This window comes from Bombus bifarius, unplaced genomic scaffold (assembly GCF_011952205.1).
Source record: "Bombus bifarius isolate JDL3187 unplaced genomic scaffold, Bbif_JDL3187 scf7180000007966, whole genome shotgun sequence".
Taxonomy (NCBI): Eukaryota; Metazoa; Arthropoda; class Insecta; order Hymenoptera; family Apidae; genus Bombus; species Bombus bifarius.
In genome coordinates, this window is record NW_022884352.1 from 2505611 (window position 1) to 2526583 (window position 20973).

At 49.2% G+C, this 20973-nt stretch overlaps 3 protein-coding genes across 4 annotated transcripts in view; 2 read left to right on the plus strand and 1 right to left on the minus strand.

The window, feature by feature from the left end:
- Positions 1-10418, plus strand: part of LOC117205564 — a 37805-nt gene extending 27387 nt beyond the window's left edge. Inside the window, exon 2 of the mRNA XM_033444099.1 lies at positions 9664-10418. Within this exon, the coding sequence (XP_033299990.1) occupies positions 9664-9901 (238 nt within the window). The 3' untranslated portion in view covers positions 9902-10418. The remainder of the gene's footprint in view (positions 1-9663) is intronic.
- Positions 1-20973, minus strand: part of LOC117205517 — a 142686-nt gene that overhangs the window by 52263 nt on the left and 69450 nt on the right. The window lies entirely within an intron of this gene.
- On the plus strand, positions 2605-13305 carry LOC117205508 (opsin, blue-sensitive). The gene is made up of 10 exons (XM_033443975.1): positions 2605-2621; positions 3927-3929; positions 10859-11021; positions 11297-11488; positions 11687-11902; positions 11990-12120; positions 12217-12389; positions 12506-12663; positions 12761-12856; positions 12940-13305. The coding sequence occupies exons 3-10, from the start codon at positions 10960-10962 to the stop codon at positions 13049-13051; spliced, it is 1140 nt and encodes a 379-aa protein (XP_033299866.1). The 5' UTR covers positions 2605-2621; positions 3927-3929; positions 10859-10959; the 3' UTR covers positions 13052-13305.

A 20973-nucleotide genomic window follows, 5' to 3' on the forward strand; every position in this document is an offset into this window, starting at 1 on the left:
AAAAAAAAAAAAATAGCTTGTAATCGATAAAATAAAGAAATAAATAGTTCGATTCGTTAACGTTTTCTCTAGTTTTGGAAAAAAGATTTATGGAATCCGTTTTAAACTCGATTAAAAATCAAGACGTCGCACCTTTGACTCGGTAACGCATGCTGTTCTTAACGACTTATACGCGACGCAATTTCCAGCTCGAGTCGGTGGAACGCACACCGCACCAGCATCAGTCTTTAATCAATTATGCAAATGATTTGCGGACTGCCGCTGTACTTCCTTCCCCTTGCGTCACGAGGACGCGCAATCCAGAGTTCCCTTTCCCTTTGTAGCCGACATCCCCCGTGAACCATACCTCCTGGCCGAATACTCGTCTCATTCCCGTCCCATAGCAACATCGCGTGCTTTCCGCCGCTTCTTTCGTTTTACTCCTCGCCAAAACTCGCGACTTGTTTATTAAAACTTTCGAATTAACTCGTTTTAGACACGTTCGTTTTCTACTTTGGTCGGCCGCGATATATTATTTAGCGGTTCTCTCTCTCTCTCTCTCTCTCTCTCTCTCTTCCCCGTGGAATTTCCAGGTAAAATACACGGACCGTTTTCTCCCTTTTCTCTCTCGCCTAGTCAGTGACCGACCGTGACTCTCGTATACAAACCGCCTAACCACCGTCATCATCCGCCGGCTCTGCCAACGCAGTTTTGCTTTACACGCGTATAACCTTTTCGTATCTCCGGTCTCTCTTCCGCTTCGCATCCGTTCTCGTTTCCACCTTTCCTTCTAGTTGCTGGTTGCTTGCTCGCCGAGCCGCCCCAGCCTCGCTCGCCCGCCACGTTCCTCTCTCTAACGAGTTATGTTTCGCGCCCTCGTCGCGAAAGTTCGGATACGAGATTACCGTGCTGGTCGGCTCTCGAGCTTCGTTGCCGATATTATGGAAAACGCGAGAGGCAAAGTCGCGAGAGCTCGATGCCAGAAAACGAAGGAGAGGGAAACGGGTCCGGGAATACCCTCGATTCTCTCTCTCTCTCTCTTTTCTCTATTGGAGACGAACATCCCCTTTTTCGAAGGAACGAGATTTAATACACGCTCGATGCCGCTGCTATCGTTACGAGGAAGCATCGATGTTTCGATAAGAAACAAGATGCGCGTATTTATATTGGCAATGCCGGAGAGCTGGCTCGTAGTTTCCGTTAACAATGGCGATATCCTGCGAAAGCAAAAGTGCATAGATATCGAAATATGCGGGCGAACTGGAGTGTATCGATAACAAACTAGCGCCGTCGATGCTGCCGCGAATACGCTTGCCTGGGAACGTTGCAAAGACGTCCCGGAGAAAATCCTGAAACGGCCTCTCGAGTGTCGAACGAGAGCGAGGAAAAATATCGTCGCGTTTCGCAGCGTTCCGCCGAGACGCGAGTCATCCGATTAATCGCATTCACCGTCGCGCTAACCGACAGCATTTTCTCGACGAGTTGCATGCAGCGAAGAACGGCGGATGTCGTCGAGTTTGGAGAAAAAGCGCGACCGAGATGTCGCGAAAGTACGAAGACGGCTTCCACGTGTATTTCTCGGGTTAAAACGCGCGGCGTATGCACGTCGCGTTTCGTGCTTCTCCGGCTTCGCTCACGCTACCTTTGGGACTCGGTTGCAGGGGTAACCGGACGAGGATCGTCGGCAAAGGAGGGAAGAACGCGTTACGTCGGCTGCCATCATTTTTTAAACGTTACACGATAAACAGTTACGCTGCCCTTTCATAAGTTACGGGCGTTATGTGCGCACGTACAATGGCTAGAATATCAGACGAGCGAACGTAACGATTCGCGCTTTTTATAGAACCGGCTGAACGGCGTATTCGTCTAGTATTTTAGTCGACCGTCGAGCCATCGAGAACGGCTGCAAATAGATCTTTGTTAGGGCAGAAGTCGGTTGATCGGTATGCTACGTAATGTCACGGGTCAGTGTTGTATTATTCAAGTCATCCTTTGCTCTCGCACTATCGCTTTTGCGTTACTTTTTCGCCCGAGATTTTAGCCGCTCCAGTTTCGCTTATTTCGCAATTACCGAATATTTATGGAAAGCGGAAACTCGAGAGACGCGCGTACAATCTGTACACGCGCTAGACAGACGGACAGATAGATGGATGGATTCAAGTAGGATGCAGTTTGGAAAGTAGGATCGCGTGGCAAAGTGTGAGCAACGAGGGTGGGCAGAGGGAGACGTTTGCTACGAAAACAAGAGCAGAATAATCGTTATCAAAGTTTCGCGCCGATTCCAGAATGAATCGGGAACTGGCTGACCAAGATCCGACAAACTGCAGCGGAAGTCGAGTCGGTGAGTCGGTCCGAGGGAACTTCCCATCGAATTAGAGAAAAGTGTTCTCGTGGCGTCCTGTGCACACTCGCTACGACAAAGTTCTCCGTTAATCTCCTGGAAACCCCTACGGGTCTCGATTTATCGACGATATCCGATACGCGCAGCTTCTTCCTCCGATTTATTCTACCCCTCCTCCTTCTGTATCCACTTCGCTCTCCCTTGTCCAACCAACGACCCACTTCCACTTTTCGCTATCCTCTCTTTCGCTTCGTAATACACCTAGATCAGACGTTTTACAAGGAATTCGTTGTCCGTTTCGGTAAATCGTACCGCTCTTGTCTCTAGAATACACGGAATATCAACGTTTCGCCGTGGAACAACGCGACATTCTGCCAGCGGATGCATCGTATCCGCGTTGGCGAAGCAAGAAAAATGAATCGTCGAAGAGACGGGCAAAGACTCGATCGAAACGATGGATCGATGGTCGCGCCGCGAACATCCTGCAACGATCGTATCGCTTTAAGTTTAGACACGACACACGAGAAACTCGAAGTTTATTAATTCTTCTTGTTACGAGAAGATTCGGTCAAGTATCGGCGAAGGGAAGCACGGGAAGCAGCAAAGTCGACAATGTTGGTCGATGTGACGATGAGGAAACGAGGAATTGGAAAAACCGCTCGAATCAGGTCCGCTCTCGACTCATTACTTTGAATTATTCGAATAATATTTTCCTGTCTGGCTGAGAAATCAATGCGTCTACCCAGGCGATGCATAATTCATGGCATAGTATCGGACAGATGGAAGATTAATAGGCCTGATCAGACGCTCTCTAATCGAACGCTTACCGCCTACTTTCTTCCTTTCTCCCTTGCACCTTGCATCCGTTTCCTACTTCTCCTTCCCTTTTCGTTTATCTCTTTCGGAAGCTGTCTCGCATCCTGCGATAAAATCGATGGATAGCCTCCGGAGGGGACGAATTCCAATGATCTCGAGATTTTCCTATTCGGTCCTCGCAACTATTACGAACCACTTAGTAATTTGAATCTTCGAAGATTTTCTTCTACGTTATATCTTAGTTTCTCGTACGAAAAGCTTTGTCCCATAGATAAACGAGAAAATTTTCCTCGGCGCGAGGTGTCGTCTCCCCTCTTCTCGACGCAGCTTTACTTCGACGAACGTCAGGTTCCTCGGTTTGTCCCGGCGCCGAAATTCGTCTTCGCTTCGCGAACGGTAAAACGCGAATTAAACGGTTGAGTCGTATACAGTGGGTCGTTCGATTTGTAGCGCGACTCAGGCAACGCGACGCGACGTTCGTAAATGTCGCTCGGCCTCGATATTCGTCTCGCGTCGAATATAAAGTTGCGCGAAGACGAACGAAAGCGTAACGCGAAAACCGCCGTACGGATAAAAAGTTAGCAGCGTTTGCTGGAGAAAGTTTCCCTCGCGATTGCCGCATAGTTCGAGGGTCGCGAGTCGACTCGCGTTGCTCGGTGGACCGTCGTCTTGTTCGGCGTGGATTATCCGATTAAAGGCGAGACGATCCTTGAAATCGCTTCGCGGCCATGGTTAACGAGCAAAACTGTTTTTAAGCGGGAACGACGCGCCCAAAGTGGCCGGCGTCGAGCTTGTCTCGAACGGAAAGCAACTTTCCTTCGGATAACTAGGAGCCCGGCCAATAAAAGTTTGTCCTCGCATAATGCGAGAAGAAACAATTTTGGATCGCGTCTCCCGTGCGAAGACCTAATTGAGACGAGCACGTACTACCCAATAACTTTCGAGTTCGACTCCGGAAATTAAATGACGTGACGCAAAAGCCAAACGCGCTCTCAGCGCTCGGGGAAAAAATAGCCGAGGACAGAGTTTCAAAGGAACTGCAGGCTAAGAAGACGGAATGCCGCGCGTTTAGTTCGAGTTAACCGAACTCGGGCTAAGACGAGTCGAGAATACATTTCGACGACGCGATGGAAAAACTTTTACATCGATGCGACGCGAGAGAACGTGTGCATTTTGGCTTTCGTTGCGAAGCCATTACAACGCGTGGTAATTATTCGGAACGAGTCCATCGAAATCGCCGAGTCGCCGCCTGTTCCTGTTCCGAATAATCGATTACGGAGCAAAGTAGCTCGACGACGCGTTCTCCTATTATCGATTCGACGATCTTAAAGTTGGATTTTTACGAGGGCAACGACTCCTGCCTACATCCGATGGTACACGATAACGAAGAAAAACGGAAAACGCGATACCTACTCGGATCGATTGGCGATGCTGTTCGTCTTGCTTCTTCTCCCTCCAACGCACAACGTATCTATGTACCTAACAAACGAGAAACTTTCTCGAGACGTTATCGGCATTTCCGCGAAGATGGAACCGCGTTATTCCGTGGCGCATCGAGACGCGCTGACTCGGACGAAATCGCCGGCAATTCGCCCATTATCGCGAGCGAGACGTCCGGAACGCTTTAAAACGCTTAAGAACGTTAAAAGTGCCGCTAACGGGGAAATCGATGACGATTACGTTCGCGTTTTAAACGCGGCAGCACGACCGTGGCCAGCAGCGATTTCGAGCGGCACGGTGCAGGAGGCGTTTCAAAGCGGACAGAATTAAAATTTGCTCGTGCTAGGCGGCACATTGTCGATTGGTCAGAGCCTCCAGATGTCGGCTATACGTCATGCCGGTGCATTGTGCGAAGAGAGAACGTTACGCGCAGCGGTTATATCAATTTTCAGTCAGCGGATTTCACCGCCCTTCGCAGCCCGACACGGTGCATACAAATTGCCATCGCGGCTGCTAACTAACCGTGCGAGTTTGATGAACGAAAAACGACCGGCCATAAATAATGTCGCGTAACAACGCTTCGAAACGATCGATGCGATTGTCCGTCGTGGGTAGGACACGATGGGATCGCGAAGGAGCAACCGCGATTGGACTTGCGCTCTGTTACAGTCTTTCGAGACGTTGCCCTCGTCCAAGATGCAGCGAGTTCCGTATGGGATTTGCAGGAGAGTGGAAACGAGGGGGCAGGGGGGGGAAGGACGAGAGAGGCGGGTGGGAAACGTAGAGACGCGTAACGCGGAGAAAAGTGCCGGTAGGAGGCATATAATGGCGAGTATTACGGGCACTTAGTCACTTTTGTGCTTCGGCCGGCATTGTGCTAAGACAAAAGATGGCGAATCCCCGGGAGCGATTCAACTGTCCCACACGAGCCAGTCGGCGGCACTCGAATAACTACGAGGGGCTCAGGGCAAAATTAAGCCGAGCGGCATGGCGCGGCAATTCGCGAGCGTTCACAAACACTCGCTCCTCTTATTCCTTCTCGTTTGTTACGGTCACGATACGCTTGCATATTCGCGGAGCGTACCTACTACTTGCAAATGGAAGCATGCTACTACCTTCTTCGTGTTCGAGTCGGTCGCGCACCCGTGTCCGGGCCTCTGCTCGCCTCTGCTCGCCTCTGAAAGCTCCGATACGCATTGTACCATTCCCCCTTTGTTATCTTTTTCTGTCGCGAGTTTACGCGGCGCACCGCCCAGCTCGCTGCTAGTTTCGACTCCGACAATAGCCGGGTTTCTTTCACTCTTTCCTGCCTTCGTTTCCTCCTTCGTTTCTCTGTCGTCCCTGCGGCCAACGCGAATTCGTTCCGCTTCGAGCTACAGACTAGTTAGTTACCCTTTCCTGATTATTTTTCCTGCTTCGTCGTCGCGCACGCCTGTCCTTTGACGAGCGTACCGTCGACTTCTTCGCCGTCCTCTCTACCCACCAGTCGCGATCAATTTCCTCGGAAGATTTTCAAAGTTGGCTAAATTTCCAAAAACCGAACAATATCTGCGGGAATGTGGAGAGGCTTGGCCTGGCCGCGGTCGTCTGTGACGTCGGGGGGTTGGCAATTTCAAATCCGAGAACGCTGAAGAATCGAGGGAAAAGGAAGACGAACTAAACTTATAGAGAAATAGGCGGAACGATTCGGAAGACCACTCGGTCGCGGGCTCTTTCATCTCCAACATCAAAAGGCAATTCCTGAAATTATGGAGATTTTTCCGAAGAATTTCGCGAAATCGACGGTATTCTACGTAGGACCGCGCCCTCGTGCTCTTTGTCAGAATAAACGGGTCGGGGGTTGAGAAGAAGGACGGCGAGAGCGCAGACGGAAACGAGGCCGACGAAGGGGAAGAAAGACGACGAGAGAAGAGGGAAGAAGTCAGGCTCGGAACAAATGAGAGGTTATTTCAGGCGGCAGACGTATGTACGTATATTCGGTACCAACGTCTCAACCATCGCATCGGCCCGAGTTTCCGACTTTGCATTTTTACCGTGAAACTCGCGGTTTGCCGTTAAACCTCTCGATCGTCTCTCTCTCTTCTCTTTTCTCCGCCGAGTAGCTGCTGGGAGAAGCGCTGCAACAAACGATCAACGCGGACAATCGAGAACATAGCGCAGCGATAACGCAAGACGACGCGAAATCGGTCGACGAGCGCGTCCGACCAGCGATCGTCCTTATCTACTCGCATCTCGCGTCGACCGTTAACGCGTGCAACTGTCTGCAGAAGCGTCGCAAGATCGTTCAACTTCCACGCTGCTTGCAAGATATATTTCCGTCCGGGTCACGTTTCTCGGGATAACTACGTTTGAAATTCTTCTCTGACAACCAGATCGAAGATATTTTCGCGCATTTTGAATTCATAGAACATGGTTAATTGATCGCAAACAGACTGTACGATCGTATAAAGTCGGCATCGTAATTTTAGACGGCTATGATCTTCGACGAAACAATATCGTACTTTCGAGCGATTTTTTTTTCACCGGCACAGAATGTTATCATACCGGCGTCCGATATCTCGTCGCGTATATGTAGTTGATTAGTTTCGTGGTTGCCTCTAGAACAAAGAGCGGAGAGGATCGGGCTCGCGGGAAGATAACGCGGAAATATCCCAGTACGTATCAGGAAAATGGGACAAGCAGCGCGTATAATACGGTTTATTGTGTACGAGATGAAGATCTCGGGTTCGTGTGTGTTTTCAGCTTCTTCGGTGCTTCTCCGTCGCTTCGTCCCGTACGAAAATACGTGGGAACGATACAGGATCGTCAAAGTGCCGGAAAGTGATAAGAAAAGTAAGAGGCAAAAGACGTACAGAGAGGAAGACGGCGAAGCGAATAAATGTCGTTGTTCGTCGTTCGCTATCGAATTTTAGTTCCTCGGGAACGAGCAATTTTGTTTCGCAAACGCGCGCGAGTGACGCAACGTTGGATGACGCTGCGAACGTTGGATTCTAAATGATCGCGTATCACAGCCGTCAACGTTCCACTCGCCGATATATCGATCGATTCCAAGGTTAAGGAAAAAATGGGCCGGGATCGATATTCCCCGATGTCCGTCGCGTTGTAGTTTCGGGATCGATCGGATCGGCACGAGAATTACACGGAGGATCGGAAAACGTCGCGAAGCGTCGATCGGACATCGATCGAGTCGGAAATCGCGAGACACCGTATATCCCTCGGGGAGAAGATACGATTAAGGAAGATGCCGAATTGATTCGGCCGTAACGAGGGGAGAATCGTCGACTGGAGGGTAGGAGAAGTGCCTCGTCGTTTCGGTAAAGCCAGCGATACGACTCGTGGGACGCGATTTGAATAATCACGATGGCTGTTGAATCGGAAAAAGAGTGTCAATCTGCACGCTCGGTGCATGGAAGTTTCTCGAACGAACGCGCGTGGAAAGCAGCGGGAATACAGGAATACAGGAAGAGCGAGAAGCAGAAGAGAAACGCGCGGACCGCTGCCATTAGCGAGCGCGACTGTCGCGTCGTAGCGACGACGAGAACGAGAACGAGCACAACCCAACGGCGGCTGCCCAATTAGCGTTAATCCTTGTTAATCCGCGTCTCTCCAATCTGCATTCCTTTGTTCTTGGTTCGGGCCGCTTCGCGGCCCGACTATCGCGACAGTTTACGACGAGCATATTTCGAGTTGGTAGCGAAGGTTTGAGCCGAGAGGGTAGAAGGGATGCGGGACAGGAGGATGGAAACTAAACGCGGAAGCGGGGAAAGCGCCGATACCGAGGGAAAAGTAAGCCGGAACGACGACGGGATTCCTAGCTGTCGGTGAGCTTCCACGGCAATTTTATTCACGACTGTCGATCCTTCCGGTGGAACGTCGACGAGAAGGAAAGGGAGCGACGCGTCGACGAACTCGAGAAAATATCGCGTAACGAGCGTGGCTCGAAACGGGCCACCGGCCTCGCCACTATCGGCCTGCTGAACACACCATCTCCTGTCTTCAAAGCGAAAATCACGCGAAAACGTTAACGCGTATAGTGGACGCAACGACGATTAGGATGATAACAGTAAAACGACGAGGTTTCGACGAATGGAAGCCGCGATACCGAAAGAAAGCATGCTGCCGATCGAGGAATGGCCCGATTGGCACAGGCCGCTAGCCAAAAACTCAGCTGCGATCCTTTCTCCGCTACATCGACCGGTGGAACGTTGTCCGGAGAACGAACGCGCGAGACGAAAAGTCGGAACGCTGTGCACGGTGTGCATGCGAGTTGCAGAGATTCGCGAAATCGGCCGTATCGGGAGAGATTGTTTCCGATACACGGCGCGAACAAAGAGGAACGACGCGCTTAGAAATATTTGTCTCTTCGGAGCGACGAGGCATTGTCCTCCCATCGACGATTCCTCTTCTCTGTGTGGACGCCTGCGACCGAACGACGAGACAAAACTCTGGGACACGCGCACAAAATCAAAAGTACGATGGCACGAAGGACGGCGGTTCGTCCGACCAACGGATACAGAGAGATAGACGGCTAGACAAAGGGGCGGAGAGACAAGGAGAGCGATCGATGAGAGATGACGGACGCGGCCACGAGACCACGGACCACGAGCCACGAGACCGACGAAGAAGGGAACGCGTTTGAGCGGCTCGACGTACCGGGTCGAGGAAGAGGGAAGAACGAGGACCGGCGTCAGCGGTCGCTCCACTCACATTGTTACCATAATCGGCCTCGGTTGGGCCCATTGTTTGTCATTCAATTTTCCCGCTGGATTTCCACCGCGGACAATGGCAGGAACGCTTTATAAGTCGCGGGAATTACACGGGCGAACAAAGCTCGTAAATATATCCGTTGAATCGTGAAAAACGTCCTGCTACTACTACTACTACTACTCTCTCTCTCTCTCTCTCTCTCTCTCTCTCTCTCTCTCTCTCTCTCTCTTGCTGTTGCACGCAGAATGAAACTCCTCTCCTCTCCACTCCGCTCTCCGTGCTTCTGCACCGCGACATCACGTTCCACCCTTCCCATTCTAGCTGATCCTCTCACGTCACCCTATTCGTCCCACACATCGTATCGTTCTTTCTGTTTCTAGGTTGCGTGTAAAACGCAGGACGGCTGTGTTCTTTCGCGCGGACGCGCTTATATCGGGCACCCGACTGTCCTCGGCTGGTACGTACCGGAGGCAACGTACCAACCAGCCGACAAACCGGCCAGCGGCTGGAAACGCAACGGATACCGAGGCCGGCGTGGAGTGTACGCGCGAACGGACCAACGGCAACCATTCTCGTAAATCAGTGGAACTCCGGCTCCGTTCCGGGACAATTTTATGATTTAATCCGGTGAATGCGCGAAGGCTGTGGTCGCGGTAGCTTCGAAACCCGAGTTCGCGATATACCGGCTGCACTTGCCGAGATGAATTTCACACGGCGCCAAATGGTGACCGCGTGTAAAAATGGTTTGCGGCGTCCGATGGGTGGGACGGCGGATGGCCGGAGGGTGGTTCGGCGGACGTCGCGTCCGAATACAGAGGACGGAGTACGGGGTTAGCGGGTTGAACGCGAGGAGACCAGGCGACGCAACACGACGCAACCGTTCGACGCTCAACCAGCGTGAAATTTCAGGACGCTGACCGACGTGCGTCGCAATTTCTCCGAATTTTCGATCGGTTTGAGAGCGTTATTTGGTTAAACCGATAACAAAACGAACCCTCGATTACGAGATTGACAGCGCGCATCCAATCGATTCCCGGCCGAACCTGCACCCTCGTAATTTCCCTCTGACGAGTCTCTCGACTGCCTGCGCGAATTTTTCGGACGCCAACACGACTCGACGATCCGCGAGTTGCTCGTCGATGCCAGAACACTCTATCGCGCGTTCCTCCGATCGTCTGGCTCCGTTTCCGAAACGTCGCCTTCATCGGAGATTAAGAATCGTCGCGAAAGGGCATCGCGTCACGAAGGATAGAGACCACGGAGATCGGTTCGCGTGACCGCCTAGACTCAGCCAAACAAAAGGTTTCTCGTATTCGTAAATCGCAAATCGAATTAAACTCTCAAGCGGCACGCCATTCCCGATCGCGATTCGTCGTGCGTATAAAAGGAACGGATCGCGATCAACCGAGTCAAGTGAGTTGCGGGACGTATTCACAACCTCTCTGCCGCGTCTCACTTCAAGCCGCGGGTTATCACCGCTTTTTATTCTTTCCCGATATTGTCTTTCGTATCCACACACACACATACACACACACACACAGCTTCCGCGTTCAACGATCGTTCCAATCGGAGAAGTCCGCTTGTGATCATCGAGCCATCGCGATCTGTGTCCGTTGCGAAAACGTCGTTAAACGAGTCCCGCGTACCGAGCGTCGAGTTGTGCGAGTCGTGCCGGGATGTTATCGCATAATGAGACTGTCGTCAACGGTCCATTGGCTTTCATCGGCGAAGAAACTGGGTGTGTACACGTAATCCGTCGACCTTTTAAATGCTTGCGAGACGATCGAAAAATACGCAACTACGTAGTACTCGCGTACTTTGTTCCATAAATGAGAAAAGTTTACCGACTCGAGTACTCGTGATCGAGCAACGATCCTTCGAGACAAAGCGCTACGACGCAGGATGATATTTACGATCTCATTGATCGAGCGTCGATTAATATCATCCGTCTCTCCAAGCGATCTTTACGAAAGCATAAGACGATTAACTATTGTTCGTTTGCTCGTCATCCAGGTATGTTCCGTCGATGCGAGAAAGATTCCTGGGATGGAACGTACCGCCAGAGCATTCGGATCTCGTGCATCCCCACTGGAGAGGGTTCATAGCACCGGGAAAATATTGGCACATTGGATTCGCGCTCATCTACTCGATGCTGCTTGTAATGTCTCTCGTAGGAAATTGTTGCGTCATATGGATATTTAGCACGTAAGTTTGAAATTACATCGGAGGGTTGGTGGTGCCCTCCCTCGAGAAACGGTGGAATACTCGTCCGCCTGCGGATCGATCGTTGGCCGTTTCTCGAAACTACGCTTCGTCCTGTACCGACTACCGTCATACGTCGTCGGAATCTGGCGTCGTACCGATCGAACCGCAGATACTCGAGCTCGGCCTGTGTGTTTGCAGATCGAAACTTCTGAGGACGGCTTCCAACATGTTTATAGTCAGCCTGGCGATATTCGACATAATAATGGCCTTCGAAATGCCGATGCTTGTGATAAGCAGTTTCATGGAACGTATGATCGGCTGGGAAATCGGATGCGACGCCTATGCAGTCTTTGGTTCGATATCTGGCATGGGACAATCCATTACGAACGCCGCCATTGCCTTTGATCGATACAGGTTACGATTATTCCGTTTGATTACGATCTGATTACGATCGGCATAAACCCTGCGAAGATACTAAACGCGCTTTGCTTCTTTCCGCAGAACTATTTCCTGCCCGATCGATGGACGGCTCAACTCGAAACAAGCCGCGATAATCATCGCTTTCACGTGGTTCTGGGTGACACCGTTCACTGTTTTACCGCTGCTAAAAGTCTGGGGTCGATTCACTACCGGTAACAAATTCACGGAAATTTAACTTCCCCCCGTTCCTTTTCTTTTCTTTCCTCAACCTAACCCTCTCGCGTGTTATTTCAATCGAATTATTCCAGAGGGATTGCTCACCACTTGTTCGTTCGATTTCCTCACGGAGGATCAAGACACCAAGGTCTTCGTTATGAGTATCTTCATCTGGTCTTACGTCATCCCTCTAACCTTTATCGTGTACTTCTACTCTCAATTGCTGCAATCTATTCGCAATCACGAGAGAATGTTACGAGAACAGGTCGGTGTCTACGAATTTCTTTTCCCCTTCTTCTTCGTTTTTTCTTTTCTCTCTGCTTGTTTCAATATCGTTGAACGATCCAGCTCGAACGGACTTTCTTCGTTTCTGCTCCACAGGCAAAGAAGATGAACGTAAAGTCATTAGTCTCGAATCAGGACAAGGAAAGGAGCGTGGAACTGAGAATCGCCAAAGTGGCATTTACGATATTTTTCCTCTTCCTTTTAGCTTGGACACCGTACGCAACCGTGGCTATGATAGGAGCATTTGGCAATCGGTAATTTCTACGTTTCTACGCAAGCTTTTCTCCGTTCTTTTTCTTTTTTCTTTTTCTATGACGTAGTTACCAATGACAAATCTAATCGTCTTTGTAGAGAGCTTTTAACGCCTATATCTACGATGTTACCCGCCTTGTTTGCCAAAACGGTATCTTGTATCGACCCGTGGATTTATGCGATCAATCATCCGAGGTAACTAATCACTCGTGATACTCTCCACGATATCGTGGACGTGAATACAAACGAAACGATTATCGCTCTCCATCTCTGTGCAGATACCGACAAGAATTGCAAAAGCGTTGCAAATGGATGGGCATTCACGAGCCGGAAACAACTCACGACTCCGCGTCTGTCCAGACCGAGAAGATTAAATCGGACGATGCATAAATCGAGGGCCTCGAACTTCCTACATTGACGCGCTTATAGGCACGATCGGTTTTCCAGTACGAGATCGAGACACGCTAAAAAGAAAACCACCACTGGTGTGATCTCGATCTCCGTATAAATACGTAGAATCTCAGATTCCACGTAATTACGTGAAATTGTAAAATTGTAAAATATTATACGATCGTAGCGATACGTACAACGATATCAACGATCCTGCTATTATCAAAGCATTATTAAAGTAAATTCCACGGCAAGCTGTTTTATCGAAATTTCCCTTTCGATCCACGTTATATTTACGCCGATTAAACGTCATATCGAAACATCTATAGCGTTCCATCGTTGGTCGAGCTTTCCTCGTGAATGCGTACGAGAGGTTGCGCGCTGTAACATGCGCTGCACCGTGCGCGGTAACTTGCGCGGGTCGATCGACTCGAATTCAAAGCCATCGAAGTGAATTACGCGAGCAACAAACAGTTTCGCAAGATTTCTTTTGGCGAAGAAAACTTCTGGCTAGCCTTTCGTCTAGTCGAAATAAACCGCGTTGAAAATTCTCCGAATATAATTGACTCGTTGTTCCGAAATTCTCAGCGCACTACTTGTGGAAAAAAGTGTGCGCGATGAATTTCCCTTTGATAACGAGCCTCTCGTGACACGTAAGCCTTCTTTTTCTCTCATTCGGCGTGCAGAAGAGAGGAAAGAAAAGCGTAGTTTCTGCCTTTTAGCGCTTTTTACGGAAAATTGAGAGGGTCTTGTTACATTCTCGTTATCCCGATCCCCTTAACACTCCTGCAACTTTTCTTCCTAAGATTCGCAGAAAGCGATGATATTTTTACGCGAGGCGCGTCCTGAAAGAAACTATTTCGTTACACAGATTCGCAAATATAACGCTACGCGAGGTATAGCGTTTCCTTGGTAAAACGAGAGAAAACATCTTAATACGGCGCATATTTTTCAACAGAGATGAAAACCGACCATACAAACCGAAAGTATATTATTGCCACGTCTCTTAACGCGTAATTTCAATTTACAGTAATTCCATGAAAGGCCAGTAACTTCTAATTATCGATTCGTCGTTCATTTACGTATCGCGTATGTACTCGATTGGATGGCAGAATGGTGTTGCTAGAAATCGATCAAAGTTTCCGGATACTTGCGAACGTCAGCGTATAATGAGAAACGCAAGAGGATATCGACGAAGTAACGAATGATAGTTTTTATCGATAGAAAGATCTCGGTTCATCGAGAAAGGCTAAGGACGATTACGTGGACGTGGAACAGAACGGTGAAAGTTTAGTCCCGATGGCTGCAACGTTACGAGTTGGTGGATCGTGTAGGTACGTGTAGATAGTACACTCGCGTGGCTCCCCGGACAGTAGGCGGAGTCAACGGATAGCCCGGCAGTTCAGTTAATATGCAGTTAGTACGTCATTTGTTTCTCGCCGCTGGGAGGGCTTATCGTAATCTCTAACGTCATGGCTCCCCACGATCTCTCGCGTTAGCAACGCTTGCCTCGCAGATCAACGAATTCGCGGATTCTGTGCATACAGCGCGTTAAACGCGATCACCACGATTCGGCCGATTAGACGAAAACGCTTCTCCGTTATCGAAAAGTAGCGGAATAGAAGCTGACTTACTTCCTTCCTCCTACAATTTTTATTCCGAATCGATTTACGCGGTAACTTTGCCGATTCGTCTGCTACAGTGTACACGCGACTCTTGCATCGATTGAATTTCCAATCAAGCGAAATTCTATCGTATTTGCCGCCGTCGAAGAACCGTTTTCCCTCGCAGTCCGTTTCGCGCACGCGACTCTCGCGCAATCAAAGTTTTCCACGGTTCGTCCCGCTATGGATAAGCCGGGAGAGGAACGACAAGGGCTGTGGAGAAAGGCACGGAGAACAGAGGAGAGAAAGGGAGAGACAAGTTGGTAAGGCGGGAAGAAGGAGGGCAGGAAGAAAGGAAGCGAGTACAGTTTGACAGGGCGAGAGTCCTGGTTTCGAAGAAATCCTTGATTAGATGTTCCCGTCAAAGGAACCCTTCGTTTTCCGAGGATCGAAGAAAAAAAGACGGGTGGCAAGGGGCCGGGTAACGAAGACAGATAAAACGCGAGTGGGGAAAGAGCGAGCGACAGCGAGCGTGGAGGCATGGAAAGCGAGGAATCGGTTTGGGGAGCGAATTAAAAATTGTTCCAGTCGGCGAACACGGAGGAATCGAGAAAACCAGAAAAAGAAGAAGGGGAGAAATAAAGAGGCGTTTTAATCGAAGAGGTCTTGGAAGGGATTGCGCCGTTCCGAGAGTAAAAAGGAACGATCCCACTCGGTTTAAGATACATCCCATCCTATTTCCCGAGGTCGTACCGGCGACGACCAGTTATGGATGTTGAAAATTCAATTACGCGGGATTTATGGCTGCCGACGCTGGGCATATTTATTGTCGTGGCATCTCGTTCTGAGGTGGCTGGCCGAGTCCTCCATTTTCGCATCGAGGGAACGTCCAGTATCAAAATATTGCCTGCAAATACGTACTCTCGTTCCATCGTATTCCAGGGTTACGTTCGATGGTTTCCTTTCTTTTATTTAAGCTAGCTCGATTTCAAGTATCGCCAACCGCGTTTCTTCCCTTCGGCGGTTCTCGTGTCGTACGGTTCACGCGCAAAATGGCAAAATGCGGGAAACGAGTGGAACGATCGAATAAACGAGAATCCGTTTTGGAGTCGCCTATGTTGTTACACGCGTCTAGCATTAAGATAGCGCAGACGATGTTTTATAGCGTTTAGGTGGCTCGCTTTACGGGGCCGTCCTTTTTAAAGCTGTCTTAATCCCCGTTAAGCGCAGGGTAATAAACTCCACAGTGCTCATTAAGGTAGACTGTACAGTCTTTTTGTTCGTGGCACGAGATGTATATTAACGCGGGCAATAAATATCATCCTTATCGGCGGCGTTTCGCCACCTTGTTATCGCGTATCGATTTTCTACCACCCAAAGTCGCATGGTGAAACGCGACCAGGACTTTTCGAATTTTCCAGGACCATCGGACGAGCAGGCAAAGGAAAGACGGAGTCGTTCGGCGGACGATGCGTTGCCACGACCGTGGTTCATCGAAGCGACGAGCGAGATAGTCTCGTCGTGCCGAGATGGCAGGCCAAATCGCAACTTCGCGTTCCTATTCGATCGCGTATTTCATTCGAAACGTCAGACAGAATTCGGCTGTAAAACTTCCCTTCGAATAGAATTTGCTTACCCCGCCAACTCCATCTTCGACGATATTATCGGCGCGGCGCAACGATTTATCTCCCGCGCCACAAATCTCTGATACGCTTTATCGATATCGTTGGATTCGAGCAGATGTTTGCGGTAAACGAGAAACACGTGGTCCTTGGAAACTGTGCAGTTGATGCGCCAGTGTATCGCAACGTTACGCGTTTCCCTGCTCGTTCCTGTTAATCAACCGATTCAAGACGCTATTTAGTTAAATTCGCCGTGCGTCAGGACGGAACGAAAGACGCGAAGGCGAAGGAGAAGCGCGTACAGGAGGCGGGGAACGTCTGATAGCAGGGAATTACGCGAGAGAGAGGTTCGAGGGAGGAAAGAAAACGGCCAAACTAATTTCAAAGCTGTTAAGAGCATTACGAAAGTATGTCCTCGACGGGCGCAGACGAGCGTAGACGGGCGTAGTTAGGCGTGGACTGGTGTAAAAGTATATCCGGGGACGCGGGTATTTACGGATACGTGGAATATTGGACGCGAGAACAAGTGGCGCGTACTATGGCAGAAGATAAAACGAAGGTGCAGCTTTAGCAACGAAGTCGATGAGAGAGGCTGGCGTTTCGCAGCGATTAGAGATGCTCGGGTTAAATCCTTTCGAAACGGGAGGCCAGGGATTTCGAGACAAAACTGCGCGCCGAGAAGAGGAAGAGAGAAGAGCAAAGGGAAAACAGGTGAACGAGTTAAATCAGAAGGACGGAGAAGAGAAGGAGAGACTGATTAAAGTGGAAAGAGCAAGTTGGCCCAGTGTGATGCAACGTGGACAATAGTTGGCCGTCGCGTCGTCGAGGGGTTGGCCAGAGGAAAGGTTGGAAGAGGAGTCAGCTGAGAGAGACCAGCATGGGGGAACCTGTGAACCCTCTCCTACGGACCGAAATACTAAAGCGAGCTTAAGTGCGTTGCCATAGGGACCAGCTGGAGTCGAGGGGGCGAGAGAACAGTGGATGGGGTTGCCGCGAGAGAAGGTCGTGCCACGTCCCGTCTATGCCGCGTAGTTTCCGAAACGCGCTAAACCGCTCGGAAGTAGCCAACGTCGAGATTTGCTCGCTTTTCTTCGCTGGCGATTTTCAACCGTAGATGCGCGTTTACTTGGGATTCTTAGACTCGCGTGAACGAACGCATTCGACGCAAGGATGAACAGCCTGTTTCCCGCTACTGCTATTGTTCGCCCACCTGTGTACTCGCTAAACGTTTCGTTCTTCTTCGCTTTGACGTTTCTCGCTTTGACGGAACCACGACTTAACGCGATTTCGAAGAAACGTCGCATCTCCGGCTCGATCGTTGTACGTACATCGCTACCAACCAAATACGGCATAGTATTACGCGCTTTATTATTTGCAGCGCATGCTGTCGCACGTCCGTAACAATACTTCCGTAAGTCTGTAATTTGCATCTCGTTGCTGATGTATTCCGTGTCGTTCGTGTATCAGCTCGCTGGCACGGTCGTTAAACGAATTTCCTCTTTCCTTGATTCTCCTTTTCTCTTATCCGCTGCAGAACGCTGCTACAGCATTCCTTTTCTCGTCCCTGCGAACGATTCAAGAATTCCACTCGGTAGTTGACACGGCAGTCGCGCGAGAAAAATGAAAACTTGATTATTCGCTTCACGACTTGCTCGATCATAATTGCGACTGGCTACGATCGACGCGAAACTGTTCGTGGCCTGGAATAAGAAAACTCGCTCAACGGAAAACCAAGCGTTTCAGGCCTCTCTTCGCGAACCACGTTTTTAAAAGTTGTGTTTAAAATTTCCGATTTTACATTTACGGCTGGTGAACCCGTGTGAAACGCGTTAATGGCGCGCTATTCCACAGTCGTTGGACGTACGCGCCTCTTACGATTCAACTGCTGAACCGTATTAATATGCCTTCTGCGCGAAACTTGTGCCAAACAAAGGTCGACGAATCGGTCGAACAAACAATGAAATTTTTAGCCACGCCGTTTCTCCGCCACTTTCCACGGTCTTTCAGAGAGCTCCGCAGGAGGCAGAAAAGAGCTGAGATGTTTTCCCTGGAGTCGATACTTGCTCCCGTCGTCTTTCCTTTCAACCGTAATTCCACATTCGTCTTTTCTTCCTCGATGATCGTTTTCTACACGCGTACCTTCGCCCTCTCTCTCCGATCGTTCAGCTGTTTCGCAGTTCTTTAGTCGGATCGTTGTCCCGTCGAGCTCTATAAGGAGCGGAAGCTTAGACTACGTGGAAAGCGGGAAAATGCCAGCGAAGGAAGAGATCGTCGGACGGAAACTAGGCGAGCTCGGCCAGCTGCAATACCGCGATACACAAACTTATTGGCGAAACTCGCGAAACTTCCGCAAGGTTCCGAGAATTTCAAGATGGCGAACATCCGCATTCCGGATTAGAAGAAAGGAAGAACAAAGGTCTCTGGAAGCTGCTTTATCGGTGGAAATTTTCCTCCTCTCTGCAATCAAAAATTCGTTTTGCCTCGCAACAAAGTATCCCGTCGAATCGTTCGATGTTCGATGTTCCGTGCTGCACGTTGCATGTTCGAACACGTCGCAACTCGCGTTGAGTTGACTCTATCGAAGTAATCACGAGTCGTGCCCATTTCTGATTGGCGCGATAAAATTAACAGGGATTCGTTTGGCGCGCAACTCCAATTGTAAATGGCACCGGTTAATTGGGTCGACCATCTGACGATTCGATGTGAGGAAATTCGAGCTTGGTCACGATAATGAGCCGTATTAATTATAAACACGTCGCACTGCCGTTAATTACTCAAGTTGGAAGTGCGATAGCACGTTTACATTCCCAGCATCTCTTCGATCTGTACAATTCGCATTGTCGCCGAGCGAACGAGCAGTTTTTAACGCGATGGCCTCGTTCGAACGACACGAACATTCGTCGTTTGTTACCTCTTTACCTCTTCGTATCTATCTGTTCCGCATCAACGTGTTCGCAAAGCACGCCTGCTAAAATTTTTACCAACCTTCTCCCCGATTAAATTTCCCCTCTTTCAGCTCGCAGAGGGAGACGAAGGATATTGTAACGCCACACCTTTTCCGTTCATGGCGTGTCGATAGTTCGTTTCTCTTCTGTCGTATTTCCAGATACCAGATTATTATTTCACATTTTCTTATCTGTCTTTCTGCATCAAATTTAACCCTGTCCCCCCACCGGAAATTCGCTTATTTTTACCCAAAATCGAGTCGTACGTCATCGTTTCTCGTTTATCGATACTTGGCTTCGATCAAAGGCTCTCTATGCTGTTAAACGTATCACAGAAAACAATGAAATTTAAACTGTTCCTTCGAGTGGCAGCGAATTACACATTCTAACCAACACTCGTAAGATCTGTGGATGAAATTGAAGCAGCAAGTGTACCGTACTACTCGGTCCATGTAAATTGTTCGTAAAAAGGGAAAGCGGAATGTGATAAATAGGATAATGTAATCGATCGATAGAGAGCGAGAAGAAGGAGAAAACAAAGAAAGCTGTCGATACTCTCATTGGTTCTTGCTAAACCGAAAGTCGCTAGAGAAAAGGTAAAAATGAGAGTCAGCGTGGGATGTAAGCGCAAATCGTCCAGCGAATCGATTCCATTATTCGTAATAACGAGTAAACGACCGCTGTAAGCTACGCGCTTGCTAATATAGAAACGAACAAGAATAGAAAGAAAGTAAGGCGGAAATACGAATGTCGCAGGCCGAGCAGGTTACAGCTGAATAATGACTGCTGCAAGAGAAAAAGTATTAGTTCGCGAGCACGAAGCTTTCTCTGTAAAGCACGTTCTCTACATCACTCGCCTTTTGTCGATGCCATCCGCTAACGAGAAGTGATAACAAAACCATCTTGCGAAACCTCGACTATTTTTCCCGATGCAGCTCGTTTCAAGAGCAAAAGAAATTCTTCGACGAATTCGCAACGCTGTACGATCGGTATTTTGGAAAATTTTTTTAATTTTTTCCCATTCCAAACGTGCTCGGCTACGAGTAAATTAACAGGCGGATCTCACCGACGACACTGCGACCAGATACGTATCTTGCGTGTATTAGGTTGTCCGGAAAGTGTCTTTCCTTTACAGACGCGTCTTTTACAACGACGCACCTTTGTACAAACATGAAACCTAACCTGTCGAACGTTGCGATCTTTATTTCGATAGAACAAAATGGATCATACGTAATTCGATAAAATAATACAAAACGGAAATCCATTATTTCCTTATAAAACGAAAGAAACCTTTCGGACGACCTGACATATATTGCGTATGTTAACAACGACACATTTTCAAGACTCGTAGCAGGCAATTAGCTTTCGAACGATTTACGGCAAGCACTTGGACTACGCGTGAACAACGAAAAGCCAGACGAGATCGTGCAAAACTCTATCGATAGCTAGCGAGTCGAACTGGCGTAGTTAACCGCTGTCAAAGGTTTTGATCGACGCGAGAGAGTTTAAGGTTTCAAGTTGCAGTGTTTTAACGGTGATCACGATACGGATTCAACTCAGACTCGAGTCGGTTTTAGATTATTATACATTCACGATCTAGCTATCTATGACTTACTCGCGGTTATTTAAGAAAAGCCGTGCAACGTTGCGCTGCTTCAAAGAATAAGAATATTATTCCTAGAAGAATCAATGAGAGAACGGGAAAACTGGGCTGCCTTCTGGTAAGTAGTAACTATCACGAACAGCGCTGT